This window comes from Juglans microcarpa x Juglans regia, chromosome 5D (genome assembly GCF_004785595.1).
Source record: "Juglans microcarpa x Juglans regia isolate MS1-56 chromosome 5D, Jm3101_v1.0, whole genome shotgun sequence".
Taxonomy (NCBI): domain Eukaryota; kingdom Viridiplantae; phylum Streptophyta; class Magnoliopsida; order Fagales; family Juglandaceae; genus Juglans; species Juglans microcarpa x Juglans regia.
In genome coordinates, this window is record NC_054602.1 from 3,495,681 (window position 1) to 3,508,302 (window position 12,622).

The 12,622-nt window shown below is 36.7% G+C and overlaps 1 protein-coding gene across 1 annotated transcript in view; it reads left to right on the top strand.

The window, feature by feature from the left end:
- The window catches only part of LOC121265071 (ABC transporter A family member 1), a 48,824-nt gene that overhangs the window by 22,268 nt on the left and 13,934 nt on the right, over positions 1 to 12,622 (top strand). The window contains 12 exon segments of the mRNA XM_041168529.1: positions 2,250 to 2,460; positions 3,358 to 3,441; positions 4,210 to 4,251; positions 4,350 to 4,446; positions 5,290 to 5,417; positions 5,501 to 5,605; positions 6,629 to 6,775; positions 8,452 to 8,715; positions 8,809 to 8,944; positions 9,393 to 9,472; positions 9,586 to 9,693; positions 10,172 to 10,322. Coding sequence (XP_041024463.1) covers positions 2,250 to 2,460; positions 3,358 to 3,441; positions 4,210 to 4,251; positions 4,350 to 4,446; positions 5,290 to 5,417; positions 5,501 to 5,605; positions 6,629 to 6,775; positions 8,452 to 8,715; positions 8,809 to 8,944; positions 9,393 to 9,472; positions 9,586 to 9,693; positions 10,172 to 10,322 — 1,553 coding nt within the window.

Here is a 12,622-nt window from a genome sequence, read left to right on the forward strand (position 1 = left end):
TCTACCATCACAACTTATTACTATTCATAAAGAATTCAACTCAGCTCAATATCCAAACACAGCCTAAGTCAGCCACGACAGCCTCTTTGTCGCTGGAAATCTGATAAAGCGTGGGAAACACCTGCTTTAGGACCTGTTCACCACACCAAGCATCGTGCCAAAAGTAAACTCTATCACCTCTTCCAATTGCTAATCTAAAGTACTTGGAGAATCTACCCCATCTCGCTCTAATATTTTTCCACAAGGCCACCCCATGTGTTCCTCTAACTTCCTTAGAACACCAACCACCCCTCATACTCCCATATTTAGCATCTATGACTTCTCGCCATAAACCCTCCTCTTCCTTATGGTATCTCTATAACCATTTCCCCAATAATGCTTTATTTTAAGCACTCATGTTACACCCCCCAACCCACCACATTGAATGGGTAAGCAAACTTTATCCCAACTCGCAAGATGGAACTTCATTTCTTCCCCCCATACCTCCCAATAGAATGTTGCGAAATATTTTCTCCATACAAGAAGCCACACTTGGAGGTAATGGGAAAAGAGAGAAGAAATAAGTAGGGAGATTAGAAAGAGTGCTCTTGATAATAGTCAAACAACCACCTTTGGACAAATATATCCGTTTCCACCCAGCCAATCTTCTTTCAATCCTTTCTAAAACATCATCCCAAATGGTTTTTGTCTTGAAAGCAGCTCCCAACGGGAGGTCCAGATATTTCAAAGGTATCGAGGCAACCTTGCAACCAAAATGTTCGCCAAAACTTGTACATTATGTACACTACCCATGGGAACCATTTCAAACTTTGATAGGTTTACCTTCAAGCCTGACACCGCTTTGAAACAAAGTAGTACAACCGTCAAATACTGCAAATTATCAATGTTCGGCTTGCAAAACAAAAGTCTGTCATAAGCAAATAGAAGATAAGATATGGAAACCCCACCCACTGAAAATCCAGCAAGAAAACCTCCATTCAACGCCGCATGCAACATTCAACTCAGTGCTTCCATAACAACCACGAATAGCAAATGGGAGAGTGGGTCCCCTTGCAGGAGGCCCCTAGAGCTGTTAAAAAATCATTCCGGTACTCCATTTACCAAAATCGAGAATGGAGCCGTAGATATACAATGCCTAATCCATGTAATCCATCTATTCCCAAAATCGAACCTCCCAAGTAAATAACACAAAAAGTCCCAATTAACATGGTCATGGAAAGAATTTGGTGAGTATAGCACGGATATGTACACTTCTGTGGCCAGACAGAAGCCATGGCAAGGGTTGCAGGTTGTAGCTAACTTTGATAACTAATGAATGCATTAGAATCTACTAGGGCCTTAGAAGCCGATTCTAAACCTTGAATCTACAAGGTGAACATGGCTTGAGCCATCATACCTCGCACCAAGCCATTCTTAGCATGCTGCACATGGCTCTGCTTGCCTCATATTCTTCAGCCAAGTGATTGGCATAGAAGCAAGTTTTCATCACGTCGAGGGGTGTTAGACACAAGTCGGAAGTGATGGAAAGAAAGGCCCGTAACACATTGTACAACCGGGGAATACACTTGATTCACTAGGAGCCATAGATTCCACTAGGAAACCCTGAACCCACAAGTTATAATGGATACAAACCACAGAGATTATACTGACAACTGAATGATGGATAACATTCTACTTACAAAAAAAAAAAAATTTGATGGATAACATTCTACCTTGAAGGCTAAGCATAAAGTATGCCCTTATTTATAGTAGTTATCCTAGACTCGTCAATGTAGGAAATATATAATCAGATGAGGGTCGCAAGTTTCCTTGAGACTTGTGATGCTTGTTGAGTCTTGGACCCACAAAAAAAAAAAAAAAAAAAGGAGAAAGAAAATTATGTTGATTCCCAAAAGAATGGTCTTTGTTCCCCATTGGTTGGGCTGCCTCAAAATACATGGGTAACTTGTCCTATGTCAACTTGATGCAGTCCTCCACATTGTCAGTAAATTATGTTCATCAAGGTGGAATGTCTTTTTGAGCAACTTGATTATCCCAAAATTGTCACACAGTAGGTGAAACAAATGAAGATAATACTACAAAAGCTTTTGAGTATATCTACCAGAAAAGTTCCCCTTTTTTTAACCATATTTCGCTTTTCACCCAAATTTGAGCCATCAGCAACCTGAAAAAGTAACAACAGAATAAATCATTCTGAAAACCACTACTTACTGGAAATTTACTTGAGTTTAATTCGTTCTGATGTGCAGGTATGGGGCAATTGTGATGGATGATCAGAATGAGGATGGAAGTCTAGGATACTCTGTACTACACAACAGTTCTTGTCAGCATGCTGCTCCAACCTTTATCAATCTGATGAATGCTGCGATCCTTAGGCTTGCTACTCATAAAAATAATATGACTATTCAAACGCGGAACCATCCTCTGCCAATGACAGAAAGCCAGCGCCTGCAACGTCATGTATGCTACCCATTTTATTTTAATATCGGTAGTCCTTAAAGTTCAACCACTTAACAGGTCTTGCAATGAACTTACATCTTGCCACAAGAATGATGCCTTAAACCCTCATAAGTATATATTTGTTGACATTATTGACAAGATGATTTAGTTCTTTCTTACCATGAAAATGCTTGAGGCTTTTCCTTAGCTGGATTAGGAATCAAATCTCTCAAATGTCCATGATTTTCTGCTTTTGGTTGTAAACCTTAGTTAGGTACTTCTCATAATGTTTATTTCCCATTTATTCATTATTTTTACTCTTTTGGAATTTTGATTAATGCATTCCCGTCATTTCTTGATTTATTTGAAAGGACTATTATCTTTGGATACCATGGAATATTGTAAAAGTTCTAAATGGATTGTGCCCTTAGTAATACAGCCTAGTTGTTAGCTTACCTGTAGGATTACATCGCAGGCATCCTTCTGGGAAAAGCATTAGAATGTGATGACGTCACAAGCCATTGAGCTTCTCTGATCATAGAGTACATGGCGTTTGACTGCTACAACAATAATTTTTTTCCACCTTATTTTTTGATAACTTCCTCTGTTCAATGCAAGAACACAGTATGGGCTTTGGTGTTGAAAGTTTTTGACATCCATTCTTATTAGTTGCTGTGCATTACACAATGGCCAAAGTAGAATTTGCCTTGAAGCAGTCTTGATTGAGTTTGTCATATATAGTTCTAGTCATGTGAACACTATCAGCCCTACCAAAGGCAAGATCTCAACATCATGATGTAGTTGGTCTCTCTCTCTCTCTCCCTCCATTCTTTCTGTGGGAAAGCGGGGGATGTAAGAAAATCTTTTTAAACTGTATTGATACAAAGAGAGTCATGTATTTTCATTTCCAATTTGTAGGATCTTGATGCGTTTTCTGCTGCAGTTATTGTTAACATTGCCTTCTCTTTCATTCCTGCCTCATTTGCTGTTGCTGTTGTCAAGGTATTTTCTATAACCTTTCTTTCTCCCTGCATCATATATTTTCATTTGAAGTTTACTGATCTCATGAATTTAGAAAAAGGGTAATATTTATTATTTGATGTTTGTTTAAAAATGAAAAATTGCTGCTATGTTATAATTAATGGTACCATAGCATCCATATACTCTTTACTTTCTCAGCAAGATTCCAGGTGTGTATATAGACAACCATGTTCTAGTATGTCTTTTATTTGATGCTAGATTACTACTAGTTATAAAAAAAATACTATTAATAGTATTACAATTACAACAACAACAACAATAGTAATAATAAATGGAGAGATTATAAGACATGTATGAGCATGGCTCGCATGCACTTATATCTGGTTGTTTTGATATCAAGTTCCGAGACCTCTGCAGTGCTTAATGCAAGGCAAGGTAGGTTATTTTGATAATTTCTGTTCCATTTATTTTCTGAATCAAATAAATAAATAGAAGAGTAAAGCTTGCATATATTTCTGTTTGTATTGAATGCTAATCAACTAACAAGATCTCCTGGTAAGGAAAATTATAATGAAATGTGATTTTTGGCCTGCCACTCTCGTGGGATATGCAGTATTGGTCCATAATTTCTAAGCATTTTTATTTATAATCCGATATGGAAACCTTGCCTATATAATTTCATTAGTGAGAACTGCCTTAAGAATATATTAACTTCTTCCGTATAGCTTTTGAACTGTAATTGTCCTCTACTTGTTTCTTGGAAAAATAATTTCTATGCACTTAATGCAGGAGCGTGAAGTAAAAGCCAAACACCAACAACTAATTAGTGGTGTATGTTTTTTTTCTTGAAAAAATAAATACTGGCTCCTTCTATTTGTTTCGTTAGTACTATTAAGGAATTTGTTTTATGACAATGTATCCTTGCGCAGGTTTCCGTACTTTCGTATTGGGCTTCTACATTTATATGGGACTTTGTCAGCTTCTTATTTCCTTCATCTTTTGCAATAATTCTTTTTTACATCTTTGGTATGTCCTTAACTTTATTTTCTATATTTTATCTTTGTGATGAATTCAGAATTATTTGCGTTTAACTTTGGTCACAATCAGACTAGGGAGAGAAGAATAATTTAAAGGGCAAGTAGAACTAATGAGAAATAAACAAAAAAAATGAGAGATGAAAGGAAATCAAACACCGCTCTAAACTGTCAATCGTCAATAATCTGCCATACTGTCAGAACGTGAGAATTATGGCCCTTTTTGTATTGCCCATGAAAACCCTACTCAAAAACAAACTCCAGCCCTACTATTAATTTATCTTGGTCCTACAGTATAACCGTAATTGAAAGAACGTTAAAGTCATAAATATTTACAATAATACATGATAGATGGGCAATTATTGAGCTCGACAATGGGCAATTCTTCTTCAACCAGCTCAATTCTACAGCATCATGAACCCCTATTTTGCATAGTAATTGCAATTCATCCTTTCAATGGCGCAATAATTTGCATCTCTCCTCAGTCTTCATGCGTGTGTTTTTCAATGGTGGGGCTTTTTTTTTTTGTTGGGGGGGGGTTGCTTGGGGCCCACCATATTACTTAAGCAAATCTTGGTGCTGAGTTAGAACATTACAGAGGAAGTTTGTAGCCTATTCTTTTTATTTTACTTTAGCCACCAGATTTCCTGTTTTCTCTTAGATAAAACAGAATAACAGAATAAAGGTAGCGGTCCTTCCCCTCTGGTGCTCCATTTCCTCTCGCCTTCCCCATTTCTTGATTAATGACTACTGTTTTTCATGCAATCACTATCTTTACATTATTTTTATGCTCAACACTCATTTTATTTTTCATTTTTCATAAAACTTTCTGTAGGGTTGGATCAATTTATTGGAAGGGGCTGTGTCTTGTCAACAGTCATCATGTTTTTGGAGTATGGATTATCAATTGCATCACTGACGTATTGCCTTACGTTTTTCTTTTCTGACCATACCGTGGCACAGGTAGGAACTTTCATTCGTAACAGGTTACTTTAACTTCCAGAGCATATACTTTTGTGTGTGCTTATATTTCACTTTGCTTGCAGAATGTGGTTCTCTTGGTCCACTTTTTCATGGGCCTCATCCTTATGGTTATCTCGTTCATTATGGGGCTTATACAGACAACAGCAAGCGCCAATTCTTTTCTTAAGGTTTTATGCTTTTTCTGTCTACATTATGAGTTTCGGGTATTTTGAAGAATTCATTAGTGTTAATCACCAACACAGTTAAGTTACGTGAGTGATCGCAAAGATCTCTATCTTGTGCCATTCCATAACATAATGCCCCCGTCCCTATTTTGTCCACAACAACAAGTGTGAATTAATTTCTTAATGTCAAATGTTTTAATGACTTTTATGCTGCTTTTCACAGCGCATAGCTGATTTCCTGTATACTTTCTGTGTACTTGCGCCTTGCATAATTATGTGGTTTAATAAATTCTTTTTACTTATCAAAAAATTTCTTAATGTCAAATGACAGTCTTAAGCTCACAAAGATCTCTATCTTGTGCCATTCCATAACATGACGCCCCCGGCCCTATTTTGGCCCTAACAACAACGAGTGTGAATTTATTTCTTCATGTCAAATGACAGTTTTAAGCTATAGATACTCGTTGATGGAGGTCGTAGATGCAATTCACAATGGACTTAAAGCTCAAAACAACCATGAGCACAGTTAAGAAATTAAAACTTAGTGGTCAGAGAAATGTCACCTTGATTCCTTCCCTATGATGGAGTCTTTAATCCAATCTCGCACCCTAATCCTTTATCCCTTTTATTGTTGTTATATGCTCTGTGTTGAATATGGTTTTGCTGGTCAATGAGTATGTTGCTGGTCAATATGCTTGAAAGCTACACGTTGTCTATGTTTCTGGATATCATTTTTGAATAATGAAGTCAGTGTGGACTGAAAGTTTGTTTAGTTTTCACTTAAATGGAGGTACATGCGGTCAATTCTCTTAAGAAAAGTACTACCATTCTGCAATGCCTTACTCCATCAGAAATGCATGTGATTGCTTCCAGACGTTGTTGCCATTAGATACTATCTAATAATTCCAAGAGCAATGAATACAATTCCCTTTCCTGTAACTAAATACTTTTGCCTCTGTATATAGCCAGCATTCAGGGTGGTATTAACCATCTTATCTTTCCTTGCATTTTTGTATATCCTTCCAGAATTTCTTCAGATTATCTCCAGGGTTTTGCTTTGCTGACGGGCTTGCTTCATTGGCTCTTCTACGGCAAGGGATGAAAGATAAATCAAGTGATGGGGTTTTTGATTGGAATGTTACTGGCGCTTCCATTTGTTATCTTGGTCTTGAGGTTCATTTCTTGTCCCGATCCTGCTTAAAAAGCTTTTTTGCCATATGCATCTTTAAGATGTTAAAATCTTGACGACTTGTGGTTGCATCATTGAACATGAAAACTAAGTACTATAATACAGAGGGATACTCTTTTTTTGAAGTGATGAAGAGGGGTACTATAATACTGTTTTCTACATGATATAATTAGACAAGATACATTTTATCTTTACATCATTGGAAAGAAAATGTATCTTTCTCAGTTACCAATCACCTATAACTTATTATAACTTGAAGAAAAAGAAGAAGAATAAGAAAAAGAAACTTAAATAGGGCCATATATGAGCTTAATTAAGGCCAAATCAAGAAACCATGGTTCAAGTAGGAATGTGCCACTTACTTTTTAACAAGAGAAAGAGGAGCCCATGAGAAAATGGCTAATAACTATGGGTGAAAGGATTGACTCACCTTGGTAATTTCAGTATTTCTTAAATATTTGCTGATCCAATTAATGTTTCCTTACTATCCATACTGTTGTATATAATATAAATGGAGTTTTACCCCGTATTATGATGGGGAGGAGTGATGACATGTTTTCTATAGAAGTCTCTTCTATTGAAGTAATTGTATATTAAATAATGTTTTATAGAAATTTAGTTCCTTGATTTTATGTCAATGAGCTGGAATGATGCAATTGAAATTCATTTGCTGTAAATTAATCACAGTATTCAGGATGAGAAATGATTTGTACAGTCCTATAGTCCGCAAGCTCTGCGCACAACCTTTGAAAAAAGTGGGCAAATATGGGATCCACATGAAAATATTTTTTTTAATGGTGAGTCTCATTTTTTTTTTCGAAAGGGAGTGTGCAGGGCTTGCACACCATAGCACTGTATCTAGCATTGCTCATACAGGATACACTGTATCTAGTAAAATTGATAAAACATACCTACTCTAACCTGGGTTGCTTGAATCCTGAACTTAACCCGAGTCTGTTGCTCTTCTTTTTCTGTGCAATTGCTAAAAGATTAAAGGTACCACCTTCTCATCTCCCAAATTTTATCATGCCATGGAGTTGCAGTATCGACATCCATCCTGAGTTTACCCAATAATCGTAATTTCCCATCTTGATATAGATGTGGCTCATATTAAACTGTTCCTAACTGTAATTCATTTTATATAATTGGTTTTTTGGTTGATGATAAAGCTCCCATTTTAGTTGATTTCCTTGTATCTTTAGACACTCATGCATAGGTGTTGCTCTTGTATATGTCCCATGTACTTGGCTTCGCCTATTTTAATAAAAATTCTTATTTACTGATAAAAAAAGAAAAAAGAAAAATAGTTGTTTTGTGTAGTCTACTTTTATCTTGACACCATTCAGATATCTAGAAACTAATTTTTACATGGAACCATAATAGAATTTGTTTAATAAAATGCAATGAAAGAAAATAAATAACTTTTTTTAGCTTGCTTTTTATACATTCTTGTATGGCTAGGGTTTTACATGGGCTTCTACTAGTTTAAGCAATAATCTGCCCATATATAAGATGTGACAGTGGAAAATTTAAAGCTATGAGTTCAGCAACCTTACTCCTTGGATAAGTATTCTCTTCAAATATTGTTTGAAATGAAGATAGAAATTTATTTCTGGAATGGGTTTCCTATGATTCCGTTCAATTTTCTCACCCGTGGCAGAGCATTAGTTTCTTCCTCTTAACACTTGGGCTTGAACTCTTGCCTTCCCACAAATTGGCTCCTTTCACAATCAAGGAATGGTGGAGCCGTATTAAAAGTTTCAATCGTGGCACTTCTTCTAGCTATTTGGAGCCTCTTCTGAAACCTTCCACAGAAGCTGTTGCTCTTGATCTTGATGAAGACATTGATGTGAAATCAGAAAGAAATAGGGTGCTTTCGGGGTCAATTGATAATGCCATCATTTACTTGCATAATCTTCGGAAGGTAATACTTGGTTTGCATAAAATTACTTGTTTTTAAAGTTTACCGTTATGATGTTGATACTTCATCCCTGTTATTCTATTATACCAACTTTAGGTGTATCCCGGAGGAATGCATCGCAACGCAAAAGTTGCAGTTCAGTCATTGACTTTCTCAGTTCAAGCTGGAGAATGTTTTGGATTTTTAGGAACAAATGGAGCTGGGAAAACCACAACTCTTTCGATGCTCTGTGGTATGTAAAAATTATGCACCGATACATGAATATTCTATCTGTGGAATGTTGAACCATCTTATCCCTGCCATAAGAGTTTGTGAATCAATTAATTTATTGGAGGATCCAACTTCATAAGAAATAACATTTTTTTTCTATATTGAAGGTCATTATTATATAGTGACTGTTCTTCTTAGTTGTTTCGTATATGCGGTCCCCAGAATGGACTTTAGACAAACACACCCAGGATTTAGATATTAATCAATTTTCATTTTTCATAGAAATAACTCAAAATTCAATTGACAATAAAAAGATTGGTATCCAGGTACAAAGGGAGTTTATGGGATAAACACCTAATCAGAAATGAGGAAAATAATAGATAGTACTTGAAATATCTACAAGTGGCATATTTCTAAATTTTGAAATGTTCAGTGAGGTTCCTGCTTTTGACCAAATATTTACCATGCAGGAGAAGAATCCCCGACTGATGGAACTGCTTATATTTTTGGCAGAGATATATGTTCCAATCCCAAGGCTGCTCGTCGACATGTATATCTTGATTAATTTATTTTCTCTCTGTGTTTTAAGTGAAGATAAACTCTCTATCTATGACATATTGATGGAGCCAAGCTAACTCGTGTTCTTGTTTTATTCATTCTCAGATTGGGTATTGCCCACAATTTGATGCTCTATTGGAATTTTTAACTGCCCGAGAGCATCTTGAGCTTTATGCAAGAATAAAGGGAGTTCCAGAATACAGGATAGATGATGTATGTATTATACTGAATTTTAGGCCTTGAGCAGGTAGTTTAAGTAGAATCTGTGTGTGCTCATGACAGTTACAACCGACTTAAAATTGGTTCATATTTGATATGCGAGGAATTGGTTTCAACTTTCTTCTCTATTTTCGCCTCCCTTTGGGGTTGAATTTATTTGTGACAATCTGCTTTAGTTCGGTATGCGCAGCGTTTTGTGTTCTTCTTCAGAGAAAAAAAAGGGGAAAGATGGAGAGAAGGGATAATGATAATCTGGTTTATGGTTATCAAATAGTCGATAATTTATCTAATGAATGCATGTGAATCAAGTTTCCTGCTCAGTTAAATGCATAAGATTTTAAGTAGGATAAGTCTTTTTATTTTTATTTTTTTGATACGTAAGTAGGATAAGTCTTCTTAACTTCGATTTGTATGATTGGCATATAGAGATGATCATATGTTGGATCATTAATGCCTCAAACCATCTGAACAGGTTGTAATGGAAAAGTTAGAGGAGTTTGATTTGTTGAAGCATGCCGAAAAACCATCATTCTCCCTTAGTGGTGGAAACAAGCGCAAATTATCTGTTGCAATTGCAATGATCGGTGATCCTCCTATAGTCATTCTAGATGAGCCATCCACAGGTATGTACTGCTTTTTTCATTTTCCATCTTGATCATGAAGTTTGACAAATAATTCTTATTCTAAGTTGTGTTATCAAATATATTTGATCCTTTTAATTAAAACTTGTCTTTTAGTCTAACTTATCAAGATTTATTGAAATGTAATATTAAATGAGGAAAGAATGTCTTGTTATTAATATCATGGTTTGAATTCCCATTTTGGGAGTAGGAAGTTCATGGTGCGATCTTTGTACAAGCTTTGTCTGTCAAAATCATATTTCATTTCCTCGGAAGTGCATTTGGAAAAGTAAGGTGCCTCCTAAAATTGCTTTGACTGCATCTCTTGGGAAAATATTGACTATTGACAATTTGAGGAAGCGTGGACTTGTCGTGATGGATTGGTGCTATATGTGTAAAGAAGAGAGAAGAGTGGTGAGTCCGTGGATCATCTTTTACTTCACTGTGAGGTGGCAAGGGTGTTATGGGTGGAGATTTTTATTGGGACTGGAATTGCATGGGTGATGCCTAAAAGGGTGGTAGATTTGTTTGCTTGTTGGCAAAGGATTCGGGGCAATTCCCATATTGTGGATGTATGGAGAATGATTCATTTATGTATCATGTGGCGTCTTTGGATTGAAAGGAATGGTCGAAGCTTTGAAGATAGGGAACGTTCTCCGGATGAGCTTAGAAGTTTCTTCTTCCATACATTATTTCTTTGGCCTTCTGCCAGTGTTTTTAATGGAGCCAGCTTACATGATTTTCTTGTATCACTTTCCAGCTTTTAACTTGAAATTAGGTGTTTGCTGTTTGTATAGTTCCTGTGTACTTGAACTATGCCTATTTACTAGTTTCAATAAAATCATATATTACTCATAAAAAAATTATCATGATTTGAAAAGGGCATAGGATCTAGCGGGTGAATCAATTCCACTGCAACATTTATCCTAAATGGATTGGTTGACTCCAAAAACCTGTACATGCAAGAAACCACTCAAAACTGCTGCCAATGTGATCCCCTCCCTCCTTTCCTCGTTCCATGCCCCACAGCCCTCCTTGTCTGGCCACATCTGATTTTTCCCAGATGGTTTGAGGTACTGCTGTCACTGGCAAATACCTATATGCCAGATTCAATCACTTTCCTCACCAATCCAACCGACCCGAGCCTCATCTCACTTGATTGGAATTTGGTGAGGTTGTATTGCCATCTTTGGTGTCAGTCTTCTTTTTATTTTTTATTTTTTTTCGAGGAATCCTATAGACCATCAAGACACAATGTATTTTATGTAGTTAAGCTCCAAACTTGTGTAATGCGCCCACATAATGCTGATCAATAAATTATCCGCTTTTCACCGATGGGGCATGGGACCGGATATTGGGGGAACATCTCCCAACACCAAGGCCCTTATCACTTGAGCTAACTCCTAAGATTTTGGTGTCAGCCTGACCAACAACGCTAATGTGTGGGAGTGTCTACTATGGCTTGCTCATTTAAGAATATAGAAGACGAATTCCTATGGGCATTTGTAGGAGTATATGGCCTACTATTGATTCGCAAAGAAGGTTATTGTGGGAAGAGTTGGCGGGGCTTCTTAGTTGGTGGGAGATAACAAGTTATATAGGGGTGGCTTCAATGTCACTCGCTTCTCGAGCGAAAGATCGGGTGTGTCCCAAACTAACCTTGCTATGAGGGATTATTTTGACTTCATTTTCGTACACAAGCTTATGGATATTCCATTAATTGGAGGTATGTTCACATGGTCCAACAACCTTGATCACCCAACTTGGTCAAGGATTGATAGGTTTTTGATAACTCTAGATTGGGAATTACATTTTCCTAATGTAATTCAAAAAAGAGTACCCAGGTTATGGTCTGATCATTTCCCTATCATCTTAGACTCTGGAGGCATCCAAAGAGGCATAACATATTTTAAATTTGAGAATATGTGGCTTAAATATGATGATTTTGTAGACAGATCTGACAATGGTGGTTGTCTTACTGCTTTCAAGGTTCCTCAAGCTTCATAATGGCATGAAAGTTAAAAGCGTTGAAAAATGATTTGAAGCACTAGAATGATTAAGTTTTTGGATGCATGGTCCGACAGAGGCGCTCTCTCTTGGAGGAGCTACAATGTCTAGAGGACAAGGAACAAGGCAAGAACTCTCTTTGAATCCTAAGGAACTTGCAAAATCAGGTAGTCACAGAATTCGAAAGAGTAACATTGATGGAGATCTCTTGGAGACAAAAATCAAGGGCACTATGGCTTAAGGAGGTAGATAAGTGCACGAAGTTCTTCCATTAGGTGGCTAATTCACATAGGAGG